Below are 25,291 nucleotides of genomic sequence, written 5' to 3' on the forward strand. Positions count from 1 at the left end.
ATACACTAACTAATACATTCTTCCTATAGAAGGGCACAATGAGCTAATACCCGATACACAATATGCTGGTAAATGTCCCCTTTCCCTGCCAAGCCCCCTGACCGACCGTGAGCAACAACCAACAAGTTTAACACAAACCTCAGGTTAATCTGCCTTGGACTGAGACTTGTAGCAGCAAGACTAGTTCCGTGTGATTTTTCCTTACTTTACAAACAAAACTTGCCTCCAGTGATGAGATGACAATATGAAATAACATCACGAAGCTGATTACTCGAGGTGATAAGTTATTTTATTTGGGCACTTAAGTAGATAATTATTTAATTTCAGTTCACAGCACAATCTATATCTATCTCATTTACATGAAAATGTAAATGTAAGCAATTATTTTGAACTCCTTGTAACACTGAAAACTGTATTCCCTGCAATATTCTACCCCTATTGATCGTTTGTACTCTGAATACAGAATGTTTTGATCCACGTTCCAAATGACTTGCGTATGTTGTTAAAATGTGATTTTCTGCACGAGAAGCAAAATTTGGTGGAGATCTGCCCGGCCCTGTTTGTTTTTCTATTATTTTTCAGATGTACATACATGCACACACAGAGCAATGCCTTATTTAATTTAGTGGGATTAAAATAGTAGCATATGAAATGCACCGAGCAGTAGATCTTCCTCGCTGTGCTATATGTTGATCTAACATTGATCGATACTGCTGGTGACTCACAGCTGAGACTGCATTCGTTTGTTTCAACAACAACTGAGCTGATTGGGCATGTAGACTGGACGGATTTATGGAAAAAGGCCATGTATAAGCTTCTAGGACCTCGGTGCATTTTTGGGTAAAAGTTGGGAACCTCAGTTTTTAACATAATTAGGGTATGCTGAATTCGATTAACCCGGTTCCCAAGCCGAATTTTGAGTTTTTGAATTTTGAATAAACTGCTGAAGAACTTGGGCATTGGTAAACTCACAGAGGAGACAATCAAATCTGCAGAAGCGTTCGTCTGCAGAATATATAATGTGCACAGAACAACCTCTGTTGATTCAGCATTCGTGGTTATTCAGGACGAGAGCCTATTCTGATGTCACCGAGTCCAATCCCAGAAAGTTGCCTCGAGATGATTTTTTTGTGCATGCCAGAAGCAATGCAAGACTCGACGCTGCAAATGTCGCTATTCAGAGTTGAGGTGCACATCAATGTGTGCCTGTCAGCAACAGAGTGATGATCAGACCCCTTGTATGAATTTGATGTAGTTTGGCAAAACAACATGTGTGACATTCCTGAATGTTTGTGCTTCATGGCCATGTATACTTAATTTTAGAATAAATGGTTGTATGAACCATTGTCTTATTAAAACCATTTCCCATATTATCATGTCCAATTTCAATATCAGTATGAATGTCTCTTTCAATATGTCGCCAACCATAATATAGACAAGACGGATTTATGAAAAAGGCCATGAATAAGGTTATCGGTGCATTTTGGGGTAAAAGTTGTAAAGTTAAAATAAAAGAGCTGCATGTATTATACTTGATGATATATAAATGCTTGTTCAAATAAATTGTCCAAAAATGGCAATTTGGCGGCCATTTTGTTTATGCTAATTAGAAGGTGAAAAACTCATAATTCGGCTTGGGAACCGGGTTAATCGAATTCAGCATACCCTGATTATGTTAAAAAGTGAGCTTCCCAACTTTTACCCAAAAATGCACCTGACATTCACATTTCTCAGAAATCCGTCTAGTCAAATGCCAAGTTTACACCTTCAAACAGGAACCAAAGAAGTAACGCTTTCACACCACCCCTTCCTGGCATTCGATTGGAGGAAAGGGCTCTGCATGTCTAGTTTAGCATCTAGAGTTGAATTTTGTCATAATATTGGTAAAGAATACATTTCTGGGTTTACATGGGCTAGAAGAAGGTCAAAAATGCTGATGTTGGAGTAAATTACAAATACGATCTACAACAAAAATAAAGGAATGACAAAGTAAATTACACCAACTATTTGGCACAGATCTCCGTGCAAGGAAGGGAACACAATGAGGCAAAGTGTGGATTTCAGTTGGCCTTGGCAGCACGGTGGTCGAGGCCTTGCATCAAAGTAAACATTGTTGAGACGAGTGCCGGGAGATCATAGTCATGTTTCCAGCCCCAGTCCTGCCGTGCTCGGCTGTCATTCAGACTTGTTGGCCAAGAGTCAGCTGCAAAGAAATGAGGGTCCGTCATGACACTTAATTGATGAGAGGAAAGTTTTTTTTGAAAGATAACGACAGCAGTGCACTGTCAATGTCACCTACAAACCACAAGCATCCTTCTGTATGCAGCTTAAACCACATGAGCAAATTCGACAATGTTGACGGCATAACATATGGGGATTGTGAAGCCAATTAATTTGTGAAGGCTAGCGGAACACCAGCACGAGTTGACGTGATGTCTGTGGTAGCTATAGGTACATACAGTGCATTCAGAAAGTATACAGACCCCTTGACTTCTCACATTTTGTTATGTTGCAGCCTTGTGCTGAAATCGTTTAAATTCATTTTTTCCCTCATCAATCTACACTCAATACCCCACAATGACAAAGAGAAAACAGGATTTTAGAAAGTTTTGCAAATTTATTTTTAAAAAACAACTGAAATATCACATTGACATAAGTATTCATACCCTTTGCTATGACACTTGAAATTTAGCTCAAGTGCCTCCCATTTCTCTTAATCATCTTTGAGATGTTTCGACACCTTGATTGGAGTCCACCTGTGGTAAATTCAATTGATTCGACATGATTTGGAAAGGCACACACTTGTCTATATAAGGTCTCACAGCTGACAATGCATATCAGAGCAAAAACCAAGCCATGAGGTCGAAGGAACTGTCTGCAGAGCTCAGAGACAGGATTGTGTCGAGGCACAGATCTGGGGAAGCCTACAAAAAAATTTCTGCTGCATTGAAGGTTCCCAAGAGCACAGTGGCCTCCATAATATTCTTAAATGGAAGAAGTTTGGAACAACCAGGACTCTTTCTTTAGCTGGCCGCCCGGCCAAACTGAGCAATCGGGGGAGAAGGGCCTTGGTAAGAGAGGTGACCAAGAACCCGATGGTCACTCTGGCTGAGCTCCAGAGATCCTGTGTGGAGATGGGAGGAACTTCCAGAAGGACAACCATCACTGCAACACCACCGATCTGGGCTTATGGCAGAGTGGCCAGACGGACGCCTCTCCTCAGTGAAAGACACATGAAAGCCCGCTTGGAGTTTGCAAAAAAAGCACCTAAAGGACTCTCAGACTGTGAGAAACAAGATTCTGTGGGCTTTCATGTGTCTTTCACTGAGGAGAGGCTTCCGTCTGGCCACTCTGCCATAAAGCCCAGATCGGTGGAGTGTTGCAGTGATGGTTGTCCTTCTGGAAGTTTCTCCCATCTCCACACAGGATCTCTGGAGCTCAGCCAGAGTGACCATCGGGTTGTTGGTCACCTCTCTTACCAAGGCCCTTCTCCCCTGATTGCTCAGTTTGGCCGGACGGCCAGCTCTAGGAAGAGTCCTGGTTGTTCCAAACTTCTTCCATTTAGGAATTATTGAGGCCACTGTGCTCTTGGGAACCTTCAATGCAGCAGAAATTTTTTTGTGGGCTTCCCCAGATCTGTGCCTCGACATAATCCTGTCTCTGAGCTCTTCAGGCAGTTCCTTCGACCTCATGGCTTGGTTTTTGCTCTGATATGCATTGTCAGCTGTGAGACCTCATATAGACAGGTGTGTGCCTTTCTGAATCATGTCCAATCAATTGAATTTACCACAGGTGGACTCCAATCAAGGTGTAGAAACATCTCAAAGATGATCAAGAGAAATGGGAGGCACCTGAGCTAAATTGCAAGTGTCATAGCAAAGGGTATGAATACTTATGTCAATGTGATATTTCAGTTTTTTCTTTTTAATAAATTTGCAAAACTTTCTAAAATCCTGTTTTCTCTTTGTCATTATGGGGTATTGAGTGTAGATTGATGAGGGAAAAAATGAATTTAAACGATTTCAGCATAAGGCTGCAACATAACAAAATGTGAAAAAAGTGAAGGGGTCTGAATACTTTCTGAATGCACTGTACATACACACACCTTCTGATGGGGCCAAATGTCTGTGCTGCGCGTAGGGTCAACAAGATTGAGCCGTGAAATAATTCAAGCCTTGTGATCAGAAGAGATGTTTATAAACCGGCAAGTCAATTGTTTATAAACCTACATAGTCAAATACAAATACATTGTGTGGTCAAATACACCGCCGACAAAAGCTGAAACAGGCAGGCACTGGTGGCATCACTCTTGCACACCCGCAAGAGAACGATCACAACACAGGAACAAGACACGATAACTCAAACGTGATTGTTGTGGAGGAGGAGCAATCCACGATGCACAGTTGTTCCCACCTGAACCTAGCATAACGTCATGCCGACACTGCACTTAACGCCTCTGAGGAAGGGAACTCGACTTTTCTTGGTAAACGGGCAACAATAAATAATTTTCATTCTGCAGCTCTCGGTTTTCTGCTGCTCTTTACCTCTGCTACCGAAGGTGGATGGAGGTTATGTTTTCACCCCTGTCTGTCCGTTTGTCTGTTTCGTTGTGAACAAAATATCTCAAAAAGTTATGAACGGATTCGGACGAAATTTGGCAGAGATGTAGCGTATGTGACGAGGACGAAATGATTAGATTTTGGTGAAGATTCGGATCCGGTTAGTAGAATTTTTTAAGTGATTCTTCACCATTGGGGGATAGGGCCAAAAATGATAAATAGCAGAATATCTCAAAAAGTTGCGGATGGATTTGGACGAAACTTGTTGGACAGGTTGGGTGTCTGACAAGGAAGACTTGATTGAATTTTGAAGATTTGAATACGGATTCAGATACGAGAATTATTAATTTTTTCACCATTTGAGTGATTCTTCACCATTGAGAGATCGGGTGAAAAGCGATATACAACATGATATTTGAAAAAGTTATGGACGAGTTATGACTAAACTTAGCCTGGCGGAGGTTTGCGCTCTACCGAGTTCTGTTCTAGTTCTTTTTCCGATTATGTTGTCTTGCTAACACAAGCCTAACCCTTAAATGCTGACAAAAACACATTGTTGTACGTGCACAGCTAATCACCCATGTAAATAGCAATTTATGAAGGGAGATAAACAGCCATTTAGTTGTGCGTGTCTAAATGGTGGATTCGCCTTCAAAACACCACATACAGTATGTCTCCAACATCCAATTGGAATGATGCACTTAAAATGAAATGATGAAATTAACTTGCATGGAATCACATCGCCACGGAAAATTGAGCAGATTCAGCACTTTCCTCCCTCTACTACTCTTTTTGTCCTGTTATGTCCTGATCTGGTCAGTATACTAGCTCTTCCACAAGCCTCGCGTGTATATATACAAAAAAAAAATCATTTTGGAATGTGTTGTGGGTTTTTTGATGAGCAAAATGAAAATGTACCAGTGTAATAATAGTATTAGGTATACATACCTATGGCCTGGCGCAACGGATCGAGCTTGTACTCTACAGAAAGATGGGGCACTTGTTTTCTCACTTCCTCCACCAGCTCTGCTGGAGAAAAGCTCATAGCTGCAACGTTGTACGTTCGCATAGTGAGGCACTCATTGGGTGTCTCGAGGAACTCGAGGGTGGCGCGAAGGCAGTCGTCAGCATACATCATTGGCAATCGCGTGTCCGCATCCAGGAAGCTCTCAAAGTGTCCCGTCTTTAACGCATCATGGAAAATCTGCACCGCATAGTCTGTTGAATACAACGGGTGCAATGGAGTATTTCACCTTGTCAGGCCACATCTTTTATATTTTTAGGTAGTAGGTTGTAGACAGCAACCGCCCAGGGTGTTACTACCGTTCTGACTTAAGTGTTAAAGTGGTGCCCGGAAACATCTCACACTCTCTGTGTCTGGATTGTTGGTCTTACTTACTGTCTCACTCAAACTACAGCTACCGGGCTAGCTTTAATCTCTCTTTCTTGCAAACAAACACCATATACTTTTCATCATACACTTTCCTTCTCTTTTATAGAAGGCCTGGCCTCGATGAGGGCTATTTAGTCCGTACCTGGAGCCTTCAACATTATATATATATATATATATATCAAACTGTGGGGTCTGTCCGTGTGCTCATCTGTCTCCTATTTACAGCGGGTGCTTGCCGTGCTACGTTTGAAAAGCTGCTGATTGGTTATTTTGCATTTTCATTTCACTTTTCTTGATTCAATATAGTTAGTCATTTCATTGTCCCTACCAGTTATCTTTAAAATCAACTTGAACATTTGGATTTAAATGCATTTAATACAGATCTCCTTGGAGTAACACAATTTAAAATAGCTATACAGTATTTTGCTCTCTTTTTAGACAAATTGAACCTCCGCTGCCAGATGTTGCACCACCATTTTGCGGTGGGCATTATAAGTAGCTCAGAGCTTTGGCTCTGAGTGAAACCGTGAGTGCAACACAATTAACCCTTTTAACCCTCAGTCAGTGCAGTGGAGTTTTGGACATGGTTAGTAACATCCAAAAGGGGTTTTTTGATACCCGCTCTAAAGGAGGGTTAAAGTCCATGAAATAATTTAAATCAATAGATTAAGTCAAACTTTTCCCATCACTGGGGATGCGTAGGTTTGCTGGTGGTGCATAAACTGAGTCGTCTTCGTTAAACATTATTTCTCTGATCTCCCCGAGTGACAGTCAAAAATGTACCTTGCACAAAAATGAGACATTGTTTTTCTATTTGGTTTGAGAGGTTTTTGGAGGTAGTGCCTTTTCACAGGTTGGATTTTAGTGCCAATCCCAGGTGTTCCTGAGACAAAGGTGTCATCCACAAGGTGCGGACTTATCAGGTGTTGACGACCAGAGGGGCAGGCGGGTTGCCACTCCCTGAAAGTTATTAATGAACTCGCTGGGTTTTTATTGTCACAAATAAGTCACAATGTTGAATGAGTAATGGTGAAGACCTTGCACAAGTGGCATCCCTTTGGTGTTAGGAATCCATTATTGCAACACCAATGTTGTTTAGAACGTGACCTTTATGAATGCTGCCATACAAAATGAGCAACACATGGCTAATGTCACTTGGGTGAAGAACATCCACAAAGTAGCCATACTGCTTCTACTCATGTGCATTGATATAATCAAATCCATTTTGGGAGACTGTAATGTCACAGGAGATTAATGCCAGTGTGAAGAAGATACCACGTCGGCTTCAAATACATAACTGTGGTCAAAATCGTGCACATCAGTCAGTCCATGTGTAGATAATGCATCGGTAAACAATATACATCATCGGTATGCTCTTTCTGGATGCCCCAAGGTGAATGAATGCTCATTTTGATGGAATATTTTAAAACAGGAGTCAAACATGAGAGATACGTTTGTAACCATTGCAACAGCAGTTTAACCTTGTGAGGAACATGTCCAACCAAAAGGTGTGACTTGTTGTTGCAAATCTGCTTGGGCGTTAGTAGTGAGCCAGCTGAGGATTACTAACAATCTGACATGGAGTCAGCCATGGCTGATCAACTCAGGCTAACCTAATGCTTTCTGGCAAATCCCATTCCCTACCTGTTTTGTAGAAATTGCTGAATGAGGTTTGAGACATTCGGGAGAGCAAAGGTTCCCAGTAGCAGCTACAGAACCCAACCAATCTGGAAGAATGCATCACCAGTCCATTTACTGGGACATCACTCATTCCATTATGCCATGTACACACGACTCATCGACGATGATCCGTTTTTCACATGAAATGTTTCTGCCCATCAGTGGGATACAAAACGTAAACTGTTCAGCTTGGTGGAGGTGTGCGCTCTACCGAGTGCTGTTCTAATTACCAGCCAGAGGAGAGGGTATATTGCATTTGAGTCCGTTTGTTACTTGCCGGAAAAGATTCCGGCAAGTATGTTGATCTGTTCGTTTGTCTGTTTGTCTGTTTGTCTGTCTGCAGCACTACGTCTACACCGTTGCACGTAGAATCGCCAAACATTGCACACGTATTTGTCTTGCCCTCTAATATACTGTGCCCAAATGATGACGTCATCGGTCACGTGGTTCGGCCGCCATCTTGGAAAAACCGAAAAACCTTGCACCTCCACATCTCCAAAAGTCCTGAATAGAAAAAATTGAGACATGGCTCATTGAAAAGAACTCTCCATGGCGAATAAAATATGTTAATGATGACGTCATCGGTCACGTGGTTTGGCCGCCATATTTGTCCTAAATGGCCGATAAAAAAGTACATTCCGGCAAGTCCTCGGTCTCTGACCGATTTTTCATCTGTCTGTCTGTTTGTCTGTCTGTCTGTTTGCACCACTACGTCTACACCGTTGCACGTAGAATCGCCAAACTTTACACACAAATTGGTCTTGCTCTGGAATGGACTGTGCCCAATTTTTAACTCTGTCGGCCCAAGGCCGCCGTTGTGACGTCATAATCTGATAATTCGACAAGTACAAAACTTCATCCAATCAAGATGCAATTTCTTGAGCGACATGACGGAATAAACTGGTGGAGAAAAAAAATAATGATGATGTCATCGGTCACGTGGTTCGGCCGCCATCTTGGAAAAACCGAAAAAATTTGCACCTCTATATCTCCGAAAGTGCTGAATAGAAAAAATTGAGACATGGCTCATTGTAAAGAACTCTCCATGGGGAATAAAACACGTTAATGATGATGTCATTGGTCACGTGGTTCGGCCGCCATCTTGGAAAAACCGAAAAACATTGCACCTCTATATTTCCGAAAGTGCTGAATAGAAAAAATTGAGACATACCTCATTGTAAAGAACTCTCCATGGGGAATAAAATATGTTAATGATGATGTCATAGGTGCCTCCATTATGACGTCATAATTCGACTCGTACAAAACTTCATCCGATCAAGATGAAACTTATTGAGCATAATCAAGGAATAAATTAGTTTAGATAATGATGACAAAATAGATGATAGTAAACAAATAATGATGACGTCATCGGTCACGTGGTTCGGCCGCCATATTTGTCCAAAACGGCCGATAAAAAAAGTATATTCCGGCAAGTCGTCGGTCTCTGACCGATTTTTCATCTGTTTGTCTGTCTGTGCACAGCACTACGTATACACCGTTGCACATGGAATCGCCAAACTTTACACACATATTTGTCTTGCCCTGGGATAGACTGTGCCCAATTTTTAACTCTCTCGGCCCAATGCCTCCATTACGACGTCATAATTCGATAATTCGACAAGTACAAAACTTCATCCAATCAAGATGCAATTTCTTGAACGCGATGTCGGCATAAACTGGTAGAGGAAAAAAAATAATGATGACGTCATCGGTCACGTGGTTCGGCCGCCATCTTGGAAAAAACGAAAAACTTTGCACCTCTATATCTCAAACTGCTGAATAGAAAACATTGAGACATGGCTCATTGTAAAGAACTCTCCATGGGGAATACAACAACAACAACATGCATTTTAAGGCCATTTTCCCTGCTAGAGCGGGGGTTAGCATTGCGGTCCCCATGACAATCTTCTCCATTTTGCCCTATTTTCTGCATCTCCCCTTGTTAACCCCCTTGCCTGCATTTCTTCTTCGACCATCTTTAGCCAAGTCTTTCTCGGTCTTCCCCATCCTCTACTTCCTTCTACATTCATTTCCATCACTCTTCTCAACCAGTCACTTTCATCCTTCCTCAACACATGACCAAACCATCTCAACCTGTTTCTCTTCACAGCATCCATCACAGGCTCTATTCCCATCAACAACAACAACAACATGCATTTTAAAAGGCCATTTTCCATGCTAGAGCGGGGGTTAGCCTTGCGGTCCCCATGACAATCTTCTCCATTTTGCCCTATTTTCTGCATCTCTCCTTGTTAACCCCCTTGCCCGCATTTCTTCTTCCACCATCTTTAGCCAAGTCTTTCTCGGTCTTCCCCGTCTTCTACTGCGTTCTACATTCATTTCCATCACTCTTCTCAACCAGTCACTTTCATTTTAAGGCTCCATTCCCATCATCTTTCGCAATTCATCATTTGTCTTCCTCTCTCTCAACGATACTCCACACATCCACCGAACCATTCGCATTTCCACCCTTTCCAGCCTTCGTTGCTGCTCTACGTTCATTACCCATGTCTCACTCCCATAAATCATAACACTTCTCACACATGCAGCATACACCTTTCCCTTCAGCTTCAACGACACTCCCCTCCTCGTCAGCACGCCACTCAGTTCCCGAAACTTCTTCCATGCACATCTCACTCGAACAACCGTTGCCGAGTCTGATCCACCTTCTCCATTCAGCATGTCTCCAAGGTAACAAAATGTTTTCACACCTTTCAGCTTCACGCCGTCTCCAAGATCGAACTCAACATTTCCTCCATCTGCAGCTCCCTCTGTGCACACCTTACACTTGAATGTAGCTGCCACACTGGTTAATGACCCTCTCAAGGCACTACATTTTTGATGAACCCACACAGCGCACATTGTACATTGAATGGAATTCACTCCGACACCCTTCCTGCACACAGCACACGGCCACTTCCCAGTTCTTTCCACCTCACCACATGCTTTACCACTTGCCATCACCTTCGTTTTTCTGATATTCACCTTCAGACCTTTTGTCTCCATACATTCCTTCCACTTGTTCATCTTCTCCTTCAGTCCATCCACATTTTCTGCAATCAACACCAGATCATCTGCATACAACAACTCCCACGGTAAACCCTCCTTTACGTTCTGAGCCAGCATCTCCATCACAGCTACAAATAGTAGTGGACTTTGTACCGACCCCTGATGCACTCCCACCTTCACCTCAAACTCACCACTGTTCCCGTCCTTCGTCCTTACAGCTGTGTGCGCTCTTTTGTACATTGCCATCACCACTCCTAACTTCCTCAATTCCCATGTCACTACTTCACGTGGAACCCTATCGAATGCTTTCTCCAGATCAACAAACCCAAGAAACAACTTCTTCCTCTTCCCCATATACTTCTCCTGCAACTGCCTCACAATAAAAAGCGTGTCTGTCGTTCCTCTTCCTGGCATAAATCCAAACTGCATTTCGTCAATCTTCACTTTCTTCCTTATCCTCCTCTCCAACACCCTTTCCAATACCTTCATTCCATGCCCCAATAACTTTATCGCTCGATACGAGCCACAGTCCAGAGGGTCACCTTTCCCCTTGTATAGAGGGACGAGGGTACTCAGTTCCCAACCCACTGGAATGCGGCCTTCTTTCACCACCAGATTGCAGATCTCTGTTATTCTCTTCACACCCCAATTTCCCGCTGCCTTCAACATATCTCCCACAACTCCCGTCAGCCCTCCCGCTTTTCTACTCTTCATTGCTTTTCTCGCTTCCTCAACTTCCTTCTCGGTTACCTTCTCGGTTATCTTCTCGGTTCTCTGCCGGTCCTAAAACTGGGTTACTCTCTATGTTGCCATCCCATTCATTCTCTGCATTCAACAGCATTTCCATACATCTCTTCCATCTTCCTTTAATTCCATCTGGGTCCACAACGATTTGTCCCACTTCATCCTTCAAGCAACTCACCCCCATCACATCACACCTCTCTTTCGCTATCTGCTTTGCAATCCTGAATACCGCTCTCTGACCCTCTTCCAAATCCAAACGTTCTCCGAACATTTTCCTACATGCCTCCTGTGCCTTTGCTACCTCTTTCTTTGCAGCCTTCTTGGCTGCCTTATAACTTTCATGCTCTGTCTTTTCTGCCCCCATACCCTTCGCCTTCTGCCACTCCTTGAACTTCTTCCTCTTCTCGTCAATCTTCTTTCCAACTTCATCATCCCACCACCATGTTTCCGAGTGCCTCGGTGGTCCTTTTGTCCATCCACATACCTCACCAACGGCTCCCAACAGACTATCTTTCATTGACATCCAACCACTTTCAAGCTCAACCACATCAATCACATCATCCCCTACCATATTCAGCCTCTCTTTTAATGCCTCCCTCACTGTCACCTCTTTCAACCTCCACACCTTCATTCTCGGTTGGTACTTCACCCGCCGAGCTCTCCTCGCACCTTTCACCCTTATGTCGCAGACAACCAAGTGGTGCTGTGAAACAGCCTCCTCCCCCGGGATCACCTTTGTGTCCCGGAGGTGCCCCCTATCTCGCCTACGCACCAGCAGGTAGTCAACGGTTGTCGTCGACCCACCTGACATGTATGTAACAAGCTTATTATCCTCTTTCTGGAACTGAGTATTACAAATCAACAAATCAGCTCCATCAGCAAACTCCAAAATCCTTTCACCTTCTCCATTTCTCACACCATATCCATAACCCCCATGAACTCCCTCAAAACCGTCCATACTCCTTCCCACATGTCCATTTAGGTCTCCTCCTACCACAACAACTTCCTCATCTTTCACGTTTTCCATCAGCTTCTCCATAGCACACCAGAACTTGTCCTTCTCTTCATCGCTCTGACCAACCTGCGGAGCATATCCCGAGATGATGTTCACCAAGAGCTTTCCAATCATCATTTTCACCATCATCAACCTTTCACTCACTCTAGTCACACTCACCACACTGTCTACAAACTCCTCAGAAAACAGGACACCAACACCATTCACACCTTCTGGGCACCCTTGCCACACAAACTTGTATTTCTGTCCCTGCCTACCCTTCACCATTCTCACACCACTTCCCTTCCATCTTGTCTCCTGCACACAACATATGTCCACTCTTCTTCTGACCAATACTTCCACCACTTCTCCTGATCTCCCTGTCATTGTCCCTACATTCCATGTCCCAAACCTCAGAAACCGATCTCCACGTCGGGCATCAGACGTTTCGTCGTCATAAATGGAATGATTTCCACCCTTGCTTCGATCGGGTTCCCCACCTTGAGTTTTGACGAGAGGGATTGGGGTCCCCCACGGGGTACTTCGGGCTGTACCCTGCCCATATATAGTTGTAATTCACATGGTTCTCTTTTTGAGGCAGTTTTTTTATGGCCGGATGCCCTTCCTGACGCCAACCCTTTTAGTCGCCTCTTATGACACGCAGGGATACGGTGTACCTATTCTAAACCGGGGTACACACCGGGGTCTCCATGGGGAATAAAATATGTTTATGATGATGTCATAGTTGCCTCCATTATGACGTCATAATTCAACAAGTACAAAACTTCATCCGATCAAGATGAAATTTCTTGAGCATAATCTAGGAATAAATTAGTTTAGAAAACAAATGATGATGACGTCATCGGTCACGTGGTTCGGCCGCCATATTTGTTTTAACACAAAAGCCTTAAAAACCACAGAAAATATATCCTGGCGAGGGTTGGCAATCTCTGATTGCTCTTTTTCTTGTTTAACAATGTGTTCCAATGGAGACCTTTTCATGGCAACAGGTTTGGTGGTGTTGGTCTGACACAAAATAGTTGACCTACCATATGTGTTTTTTAAACATTGCTGTAATTCTGGTGGAAAACCTGGTAAATATGTTGCACGTTGGGCAAGGACAGCGAAAGACATACGTAAGTGTACTTAACGTACATTATCACTACATGATGCATTTGACCTGAGTTCCCAGGTTACATAATCTACATGAGCTATGTGCTCAAATGTAAACAAATGGGCCGTACCCCCTAATCATTTCCAGAGATGTGCAAAGCATTTGCAGTGTAGGAGGAAGAAATTTCGAAATCGATGAGGAAAGCAAACTCAGCTTTTGAGGCTGTTCACCCTATAATTTAACGTATAGTACTTATTTTGCACAATGCCGATGCCCAAGGTGTCTCGAAACAGCGTATTGTGCCTTGAAATGTATTTCACAACCTCTCCTGGTTGTTCCAGGGTAGACCAAAGAGTTTGTTTTTGTTGTTGTTTTTTTACCCTAAATGCAATGCTATTATTCTGTAAACATTATTGTCACCACCCACCTGGATTCATCCACTCACTCATGCGTTATTGCTCACCTGTGGTTCCGCCGCCAGGGTTAGCGTTAGCAGATATAACGCCTGGGTACCTGAGGCTGCGGAAGTCAAGGCCAAACTTGTGGTGGTAATACTGCAATACAGAGGTACACTGTGGTATTTCATGGTCCTCATGACACTTTACAGAGACACGCAGGTCATATACCATTTAGCAAGTTGTCATAATAGCAAGCACGCGTTTTGATTGTGAGTGTGAGCAATTTGGTATTACTCCATTCCGTAGGGCAACATCCTTTGGTGAGTCTCAGAGGATTCATCATCCCAAAGGTGAGAGTAGCCGTAGGGTATATTTGAAAAATGGAAATATTGGTGAGGAAACTCATGTTATTTTTGGTACTTGATGAGTTAGGAGGTTTTTACTGACAATATGATGGCATCATGATAATCTTCCTAAGATTAGCTCAGGTTCCAGAATCCAAATCCTCAATACTTCTGCTTTCAGATGGATTGGAACCTGTAACCTATGGGGAATGTTGTGTTCTATGGGAAATAATTGCGTCAATATTCATTTTCCTGTTTTTTGTTGATATTCTTATCTGATACAAGCAGAAGTACCCGGCGTTGCCGGGCCGGGGGGGGGGGGGGAGGAGGGGAGGGGAAGGGGAAAGGAAGGGGAGGGGAGGGAATGGGGAGGGAGGGGTGAAGGGAAGGTGAGGGGAGAGAGGAGGAAGGGGAAGGGAGGGGGGAAGGGGGGAGAAGGGGGGGAAGTGGGGGAACGGGGAGGGAGGGGGAAGGGGGGAGGAAGAGGGAGGGAGAGGGGGGAACGTGGAGAGGGGGGGAGGCAGGAGAGGAAGGGGGAGGAGGCAGGAGAGTAAAGGGGTTCATATATATGCTGGTGGGTGAATGGAGTGAATGTGGCGTTCATCACGTTTCTGAGTTAAGTGTGATGCCGATCAGGAAGAAGAAGAAGCCGTACTACCAACTTCGTACACTTCCGGAATGGTTTGATTTATTTGTATTCAAATGTCTGGTGATTGTTTTGTATTTATTTATGCAAATGTGGGTAATGTCGGAGTTTACGGGCGTAAACTCAAAAATTTCTAAAAAGTAATTTTATTTGTTTTACTTGATTAAAAACGATTAATTTTTTTATTGATGACTGGGCACATGGTATCTACACGCACAGCACAATCATACACCAGGAGAACTTCGTCAACCCGCTGGATCAAGACGTCCACACACAGAATGTGGAAAACATGTGGATGAGGGCCAAGCGCAAGATTCGCCGTCAGTTTGGTACCTCGGATGCGCTATTCACCTCATACCTGCATGAATTTATTTGGAGGCAGACTGTTCCTGAGGCTAAGTCCTTCCAACATTTAATAACCCTTATTGCTAGTATGTATCATGTGTAATTATTGTTTTTAACTGAATAAAATTGCTTTTTAGAATTTTTTGAGTTTACGCCCGTCAACTCCGACATTACCCAAATGTGTACTTGTATATAACTGTCATAAATTTTTAAAAGCTTAGGCACTATTGAGCATTTTTTGTTTGTTTTTGTTAACTCCAAAAAAACGATCTTTTTTTTTTGCCTAAAACACTCCCAGGCACTCAATGATGAACCTCTGAAAGTTTGACGAAGATCCGTTCAGCCATCTCTGAGAAAAATGGTGACACAGACCGACAGACACACACACAGACAGACATCTCTCTTATATTGTAGATTATCTTATCTTTGATAGTAAGGGCATTTTATGAGATATTTCACAAATCTGTTAACTAAATTGTTACCAAAAAATTTCTTCACCAATATGTTTGTAAAGGTGTGTAATAACATGTGTTAAAATGTTGAAGTTCAACTCCCGTGGGAAACCCAGAAAAAAAGCTGTTGCATTCGGGTACCGAAAAATTATTTTCGAGAATTTTTTTTTTTTTAATCGGCCCTTAAGTAACTTATGAGGGGTCAAATAAGGGTTTTTCATGATTCTGAGTTGATTGTTAACATTTATATTTTCACTTTTACATTTACACACAAAGTAGCTTTTATTTCACATACATATATAATACTCAAGAGTTATTTCTCATTCACAATGTCAGAAGTTTCAACAGTCATTGTCTATGTCTTCTTCATACTCAACAACATCATGACTGCAGTTTCTGCATGTAATGCCATTACAGACTCCACAGGCCGAGATGCACGTGACCCCATTCTTCTTGCAGCTGCATCGCCGGTTGCTGCAATCTCCATGACAATTACAGCTCGTGAACTGCAATAGCTCCTCAGGAGCCGTGGGGTCCAGTGTTGGAGCTGGCTCATACCCATGCACACCTATTGTCCATCCATAGTCACTGGGGTTCAGAGACATGCTCTGTAGAAGGATCCAGTCGTACTTCCAGGATAGATCAACTGGATCACATCTAGTAGTCCAGAATCTTCCATGATGTTACCCATTGATCCAAGATAAGACTTCAGCAGGTGAAAACCACCCAACCTTGGAATGACCGGTAGATTTGCCTGCTTTATTATATTCACAGCCTTCAGCCAAATCGGAAGATCAAAGGTCACTATAGCGACCCCAGCGCGCCATATGCACTCTTTCAGAGTGGTGAAGATGGTGTTGAGGTCATTAGGGTCTCCTTCAATAACTGGGAGGAACTCGATCTGTGTGCTCTGCTTTGCATCATTAGCATGGATTCTCTTCATCCAGCCATTCCAGTTGGAGTGTGGGAACTCAGGATCGTTGGCTTTGATCACCCACCCCGCTGCCCAGAGTGTGTCACCTGGAGTGAGGAGTGGCTGATCATGAGCCAGGGAGGAGGAAAGCTCAGCGAGGGGGAGAAACATGATCGCATTCGTTCCTATCTGTTTCCTGTTCGTAAATGGAATAATCTTTACTTCAGTTCCTCTCAGGATCTTAGCTTTGTCGAGTGCCTTCAACTTCACCCGGGGGAAAGCTGCTGTTGTCTGTGGATCTGGCAAAGGTGGTGCCGGAGAGGTGACTTCGATCCAACCCATTGAGTGAAAGGGAGTGTTTCCGTGAATAGAGACAATGTTTAAATCTATATTGTCTCCAACAAACTGAGTGACTGCATTGTTTGTTTCCCCAACCTCCATAAAGACCACCTGATCATTACTTGACAATTCACTTTCACTGGCTGGCACTTTGGCTGTCATCACTGATTGATCCTCAAGCGCAGCATCAACCGCAACCTCATCATTGATCTGTTCATCGGTTTCCTCCACAATGGTGTCAAGAGTGCCAGAAGTATCTGGAACATCATCTCCACTCCTACTATTAAGGAAGCAGTATTTGTAGTTTTGTGTCTCCGTGTAGGACTCAGTGTATCCCAGCCGGTGGAACTTGTTGAGCATCCATTTTGACCCAAATCTATGATCAAGTTGTATGGCAAGCCCCATTTGGTGTGGCAATACTCCAGACCGAGGTCGACAGGCCTTAATAAAATTTTGCCCCCAAACGGCAACTCTTTCGTCTGTCTTGACAATCGGTCTCAAGAACATCTGAAGGCTTGCAGGAACAAGTGTCAGCTGACTATCGATGTCAGTCATACTGTGTGTGGTGGGGTATGACTTTGGACCTAAATCAATCAAGGCAATATCATTGGATATGAACTTGAGTGCCGTCTTTATGATCTGAGTCTTCTCATCTCCATGGTCAAGATTAGCATGATGCTCTCGCAGAATATTGTCGGTGCCATCTTTGAGACAGAGTACATCTGCCCTTCTTTCCTGTGTTGTGAAATACAAGGTGTCTTCGTATTTCTCTAGAAGTTTTATCTTTAGCTAATGCTTTGAATAAGAAAGGCTCTTCTCTGGTGACTGATCAAACTCCTGCAGCTTTTCATGGACTTGGTCCATGTTCATTACCCCATGCTCTAATTCTGAGTCTAACCATTCGCAGAATTCAATAAAAACTGCCTCTCGCTCCTCATCAATACTCCTCTGTCCTCCCTTCCTTTTTCCTTCCTCATCAGTCTTGGACAAACTGTCACCTCTCGCAAACATAAGTTTGCATCGCAAATGGTACAGTGTTTCTTCTGCTACCAAGTCGTTGATCCCTTCCAGGCGTCCAGTGACTTCAGTGCCCCAGTCATCCCCGCGACTCAGTGCTGTCTTCAGCAAGCTTGCCTTCAGTGTATCTGCAGTCAAATTATCTGGCACTCTGTATTTCTTTCTAGCTTGTGCTGGATTATTTTTGTAGAGCTGGGCTGGTTGGTTGCAAAGAATGCATACATCCTTATACAGGAGGTCAACTGACTGTGATCTTCTAGAACTGCAGCCAGTTGATGAACTGAACTCACAAGTAGTGCGTCTTCTCTTCAACTTTGATGACTCTTTCTCTGCCTTTGATGCTTGAGCTGACTTCTTGGTGGTTGCAACAAAGTTGTTGTACAGATCATTTTTACACTTCTGGTGGTACCTCAGTTTTCCTTCCTTTTGAGCCTCCTTCATACGTTCCACAACAGTAACATTTTCGACAGTTTCTGCTTGTTTCAATAAAGTTGAGTATCCCTTTGGAGTTGCCTGTATGAGCCTTTCAGCTGGTGTATCCGAGCGTGCACAGATGAAGCAATTGAGCACAGGTGGAGTAACGTCTTCATCCATATTGCTAGACTCCATGTCCTGCAAAGTAGAAAATGAGATATATTTAGAAATTATTTTTCCACAAAGGAGTGTCTGTGGTGAAATATAAATGTTAACAATCAACTCAGAATCATGAAAAACCCTTATTTGACCCCTCATAAGTTACTTAAGGGCCGATTTAAAAAAATAAAAATTCTCGAAAATAATTTTTCGGTACCCGAATTCAACAGCTTTTTTTCTGGGTTTCCCACGGGAGTTGACCTTCAACATTTTAACACATGTTATTACACACCTTTACAAACATATTGGTGAAGAAATTTTTTGGTAACAATTTAGTTAACAGATTTTCATATGTTTCCCTTACTATTAGAGAGAGCTTTATATGTTAGACTAGCTGGGGTACTCAGTTTATTTGTGCATGATGGAAGCCGATCAATACTTTCAATTTGAAAATCACAGTTGAACAACCCTGCTCAAGTAATCTACAACATTCTCCCTCCCCTTGACCAATTATATCATAAACCGATGTTTTTGCAGAAACATGGCCATCTCGTTATTCTATCATTTAGAAACTTTGCCTTATACATACACGCCAATCGCTGATGATCAGTTTGTAAAACATTCAGGTTGCATCTACAGTAGATATAGCATAAATTTCTTCATATCGCACACTTCCTTGTAAGTAGTCTTTCTGTAAGTAGTCTTCCTTGTAAGTAGTCATAGTCCTCCTTTTTACATGGTTGAGTAGTTCTCTCGATTCATCAGCTTCTTGTGAAACTCAGAGGATTTGCCTTCATGTTTAAAAATAAAATTAAAAATCCAACAACAATATCAGAAGCATAAGTTCTGAATAAAAATGGTCTTACTCAGGTCCAGTGGCCTCGGAATGGCTTTGTTGACAAGTTGCTTAAAGCTTGTGAAGGTCTTCTCTTGAGCATATACTCTCATACTGGGTTTATCCCTCTCGGTCAAATCCATTACTGGCACAGCACACAGAGGGCCACATAATTATGGATTCAGTCCTAGTAGTATCCGGTCAAACCCACAAACGACCATACCTCCTCCTTATTTGGGGACCACGGTTCATTCCTGATCTTCTCCACATTGTTGGTGTGAAAGCCTAATGAGCCATGTTCTATCTAGTGACCAACAAAGCTCATGTTGTGCGTTCCGATTACACACTTTGATGTGCTGTCCACGAGGCACCCTGCGGACTCCCTGTGGAGTACCATGCTGGGCCCAAGTGTGGGTATGGATCAAAATGGCATGGATTTTTTTTGTGTACTCAGTCGAGGCTCTTGTAAGAGATAACACATCGAACATATAATAAAGGGAGCAGGATACAAGAGGGGGAGAGAGGGAAACACAACAACAGCAGAGAACAAGGACATCAAGAGATCTGTAGAAGAGAGAGGGCTGGAGCAGGGTACACGGGATAAAAAAGATGGACACTACAAGAACTTTCAGGAAAGAAAATAATTTGTTTTGAAAGAATTTTTTTTTTCAAAAAACGAAGAATTTGAAGGAGGTGGATTTGCAGTGTATTTTTTTTTTTTTTTTTTTTTTTTTTTTTTTTTTTTGTATACAAGATCGAGGCTCGTGAAAGAGCAAACATTAATCACACAAAAAGACAAACCGACACACAAAACACAAAAAACAAGGGGAGCGGCAGACAAGATGGGGAGAGAGTGTATTAACGGGAGTAGAAAAGATCAAGGTTTTGGATGGGGGAAGATAAGAGATGGTGGTGAACAGCTGTTTTAAAGACCTGGAGGGAGGAGTGGGATTGAAGGGAGTGGGGGAGTTTGTTCCAGAGGCGGGAGAAAAGAGGAATGAAGGAGTGAAGGTGAACAGAGAGTCTTGATTTTGGCGGTTTCACCAGAAGAGGGTTGCCGGCAGATCTTTTTCATCCTGCAGGAATATTTGGGGGACAGAGCAGTGGGTGCAAGGCCGGAGAGGAGTCGGTAGAAGACAAAGACCGTCGACCTGCCTGCGGTGAGAGAGTGAAAGGCCCTCAGAATGTGTGGTTGATGGAAAAAGAGGAAGAGGAAGATCTTGTACAAGCTTGATGGATGGGGTAAACATTGCAACCAAGCTGTCTGTGCCAGAGCTACAGGAAACAGTGCAGCATGGGGGTGTTTCGGAAAATCTGATCATGGATGCCACCAGGAGTCGGCCAAGACTGACGTAACTAGATAACTAATGTTTCTAATGTACATAATGCATTTTTGCTTTGGATTTCTCCATCTTTTTTCTAATTAATTAGTCTTAGTCCATTTTCTTCATCTGGTGTTGGCTTAGTGGTTAGGGTGCCGGCTTGGGATCCTTGGATCCTGGGTTCGAATCCCGGTCATCGCTGAATTAACGCCATGGGGGTTGACTCAGCCTGTCATCTTTCCGAGGTCGGCAAATTGAGTACCTGTTCACTGGTAATTCCCTGTGTGTCGCAACAGGCGACTAACAGGGTTGGCGGCAGGAAGGGGATCCGGCCATAAAACATTGCTTCAAAAAGGGGACCATGGTGCCCAAAAAAGGCAAATCCCTGCCCTGTGGGGAAAAATGGCCTCGAAAGGTGGTTCTTCTTAGCATAGAATGCAGTGCTCAAGAGGCAACCTTGCATACCTCTCCCATGAGCTCCGCATGGACCTTGGAGACTCCATAGATTGTTCGTGGACGTTGTACACATAGGTCTGGCGTCGAGTGACGTGGAGAGTCTGCTCCAAATGCCCCGATTGTGCTTGGCACAAAAAGCTTGAGGCCATTTTCAGCTGCTATGTCCAGGACATTATGTAGACCTGCAGAATACAGGTAACAAATCACAGCATTAGTAAGTAAACTGTGCAGAGACAAAGAGCTAGAGAAACCAATTTTTGTAGGATAGCATTCTTATGAAGGCCTCGCCACTTTGCCACCAATTGATTCAGGCTCATTGTTATATCCGGAGCTGGAATAGTCTTTACCCTGACTGGCTGTGGAACCAACAGTTACAAATTACCTGGTGAACCACCTACCTGTGATGTTAACACTGCGGGCCAGAGGGACGTTTTTTTCACCCGCAGCACTCAGCAACGCACTGAAGTGTACGAGCCACGTGATGCGGTTGTTTACCACTATCTCCCGTAGATTTTTGTAGTCCAGGATGTCGGCATAAATGAATGGACCTGAGGGCGAGATGAACGCAGACTTCTCCACATCAGTTTCCAATTACTCATTTGAGACTTTCCTTCTTAATTCTTTGATCTATTTCCTATCATATAAAATATATAATGTATGTTCCTTGGGGAATCAAAAATGGCTTCGCCAACCTCTACCAAATTTTGCATTAATGCTTGGGTTACCCATGGTCAGATCATTGGCATTAAAAAAACAATCTATCCATTAACCCCGCAAGTGTGAGGAGATTTAAATATATATATATATATTTGTGTACAAAGTCGAAGCCCGTGGAAGAGGCTATAAACAGAAACACACATAAAACATAAAATAAAGGGAGCGGGAGACAAGAGGAGGAGAGAGAGGGAAGCATAACAACAGTAGAGAACAGGGATATCGGTAGATCTGTGGAAGGGAGAGGGCTTGGGGGGTATTTGGAGGGGCGTTGGGTGGGAGAGGAGGGCAAGGTATAAAACAAATTGACACGACTAGGACTTACAGGAAAGATAATGGAATTTGAAAAAGGTGGATCTGGGGTGAATTAGCGGGGTTAGAAAAGATCAAGGTTTTGGATGGGGGAAGATAAGAGATGGTGGTGAACAGCTGTTTTAAAGACCTGGAGGGAGGAGTGGGATTGAAGAGAGTGGGGGAGTTTGTTCCAGAGGCAGGAGAAAAGAGGAATGAAAGAGTGAAGGTGAGCAGAAAGCCTATATTTTGGTAGTTTCACCATAAGAGGGTTGCTGGCAGAGCTTGTGCATCCTGCAGGAATATTTGGGGGACAGAGCACAGACAGAGCTGGGGGAGCAAGGCCGGAGAGGAGTTGGAAGAATACAAAGACCACCAACCTGCCTGTGAAAAGTCCTCAGAATCGGCTTCATTGCGGGAGAAACCAATGATTCCAAAGATGACTTGTGGTTTTCGCCCGTACACATGTAATAGTGTAAGTGATTGAAGCACTGACCCCTGCTGGAGAGAGGGGGTAATTGAGAATGGGGAAACTGCCAATTCTAAAACCTCTCCCGGAGCGAATGGGTATTGACTCGTCTATCAAATTGACCTGTTTAGTTTCCCAATCCCAAACCGTGGCTCACAATGCTGCAATCCTAGATTCACATCCCATGTAGTTCATTCGTTGCTTTGTCACCTGATTGATTACCAATGGCCTTGTTTTGTCAAATGTCCAATGATGTGTCCAAATATCTTTGCCCTGCCTAAAATTCCATTGTGAGTTTACCATTATAAAATATACACATACATACCATACATACATACACTCTTATTATAATAGAGTAAACGTATATGTGATGTTTGTTTGTATGTTTGTATATTTGTGAGCAAAACGTCTTCTTCTTCTTCAAAGAAATTAACACCCAAAACAGTCCGTGAACTCTCAATGACGTAGTTGGAATATACCTTTTGACCCTTTAGATTGCTGAGAGCCCTCAGACCTTTAACGACCCTTTAAGTACCCCAAGACCCTTCAGACCACCAAGACCCCTGAAGACCCAAAACACCCTGAAAGACCCAAAATACCACGAAGACCCAAAATACCCTGAATACCCAAAATACCCTTAAAGACCCTGAAGACCCAAAATACCCCGAAGACTACAAAACACACAATAGACCTGCAGGACTCCGAAGACCCCTCCTCCTCCTCTCCCTCATCTTACCCTACCCCTCCCCTCCCCTGTCCTGCATCCGATGCTCCCCCTTCCTCTTCGTTAACGGTATGGACCTCAAACATCCGGGGCCTTCACTCAAACCTGATTGATCTCTCCATACAGGTTGCTTCTGACAAACCAGACTTAATCTGCTAAACAGGAACTTTCTTCCTTCAAGATGTCTCTGATTGCTTAATTCCTTAATATCTCTCCCGGGTTACTCCATCCTCCGGTATGATAGACTTGAGACTCGTCCTGGAGGTGGGGTTGCTATCTTTATCAAAAACTCTCTTCGTCACTCGCCCTGCACTGCCCTCTCTCCACCTCACCCCCAGGAGTACCTCTGGCAACAGCTTCTCCTTCGCTCCCACCTTTTGTTCATATGTGTGTTGTACCGTCCACCAAACAGTGATGACTCCATTTACATCTCGCTGTGTCACCATGCCAGCTGGCTGGGTGTGGGTACCTCCCACACCAGCCATAGCACCTCAGCAAAGGACTTCTGCGACTCACTGGGACTGACACAATCTGTCAATTTCCCAACCCGGATCTCAGTCAACAGAGAATCTTCTCTTCTCGACTTGGTTATGACTAACTTCCCTGCAAATGTCTGCTGCTCTTCTTCTGCTCCAATCGGTTCATCTGACCATATGCTTGTTAAAGTGGACATCTCTCTGGCCATTCTTAGAGAGCCTCCTCAGCGTCGACGAGTCTGGCATTTCACTCAGGCCAACTGGCACGGTCTTCAAGCAGCCATCAATCATCTGGACTGGTCTCCAATCTCCACTGCCTCTGACATCAACTCTTCCTGGGAATTCTTCCAAAGTAAATTGCTCTCTCTCATGCACAGATTTATCCCATCTCGTCTTCAGTTGTCATACCCTTCCTCCCGTCCATGGTACACGGAATATTGTGGTGAGGCAGTTGCACTGAAACAACTTGCCTTCGCCTCCTGGAAGGCAAATCCAACGGAATGCAATCACATTTCCTTTCACAAAGCATGGAACAAGTGTGTGTCTACCCTCAGAAGAGCCAGGAAACACCAACTCTGTACTATCAATACTGAACTCTCAAACCTGTCTCCGTCTTCCAAATCCTGGTGGCGTCTGGCCAAATCTGGTTCTGGAGTTTGTTCACCCTCCATCCCCTCCCTTACCTCAAATGGCTACACAGCTGACCCCGCACGTGAAAAAGCTAAATGCCTCAACTCTGTGTTTGCCTCAAAATCTTGTGTCCCAAACCCACCTCTCTCTGTACCCACCTTACCCAGTCGAACCCAGCTGCTCCTGGACTCTGTGTCCTTCTCTCCTGACAAGGCTGAGAAGTTTCTGTCAAACCTCGACTCTGATTCTGCAACTGGACCAGACGGCATAACCCATGGGTCCTAAAATCCTGCTCTCCCGCTCTTTCACTCCCTCTCTCTGTTCTCTTCACCCTCTCTTTTGCTCAAGTGCATCTGCCATCAGCTTGGAAATCAGCCAACATTACCGCTTTACACAAAAAGGTGCAAAAACAGATCCTTGCAACTACAGACCAATCAGCCTGCTCCCGATTATCAGCAAAGTCATGGAATCCATCATTGCTTCGGATATCAAATCTCCACACATGGCTTGCGGACTTCCTTTCTGCTCGTAGTCAACATGTGGCCCTGAATGGATTTCTCTCATCTCCCCTTCCTGTTCAGGCTGGGGTTCCCCAAGGCAGTGTTCTGGACCCTGTGCTTTTTCTGGTCTTCATCAATGATCTCTCCAACTCTCTGGAAAATCCTCTCTATCTCTTTGCTGATGACTCTCCTCTCTGCCGATCCATACCTCATCTCTAAGATCAGCAGTATGCAGCCTCCTCACTCTCTGCAGACCTGGACAAAATCACAGACTGGTCAAACAAGTGGAACATGTCTTGCAATCCTGACAAATCTCACACTCTTACAATGTCTCTCCGAAAAGACCGACTGGAC

The 25,291-nt window shown here is 43.7% G+C and overlaps 1 protein-coding gene across 1 annotated transcript in view; it reads right to left on the reverse strand.

The window, feature by feature from the left end:
* Positions 1-271: 271 nt before the first annotated feature.
* The window catches only part of LOC137418092 (L-threonine 3-dehydrogenase, mitochondrial-like), a 51,381-nt gene continuing 26,361 nt past the window's right edge, over positions 272-25,291 (reverse strand). The window contains exons 5-9 of the mRNA XM_068104055.2: positions 21,532-21,681; positions 21,143-21,315; positions 13,957-14,047; positions 5,508-5,777; positions 272-2,203 (exon numbers count right to left, since the gene is read on the reverse strand). Coding sequence (XP_067960156.1) covers positions 2,061-2,203; positions 5,508-5,777; positions 13,957-14,047; positions 21,143-21,315; positions 21,532-21,681 — 827 coding nt within the window. The 3' untranslated portion in view covers positions 272-2,060. The remainder of the gene's footprint in view (positions 2,204-5,507; positions 5,778-13,956; positions 14,048-21,142; positions 21,316-21,531; positions 21,682-25,291) is intronic.

This window comes from Myxine glutinosa, chromosome 11 (genome assembly GCF_964187855.1).
Source record: "Myxine glutinosa chromosome 11, kmMyxGlut1.1, whole genome shotgun sequence".
Lineage (NCBI taxonomy): Eukaryota > Metazoa > Chordata > Myxini > Myxiniformes > Myxinidae > Myxine > Myxine glutinosa.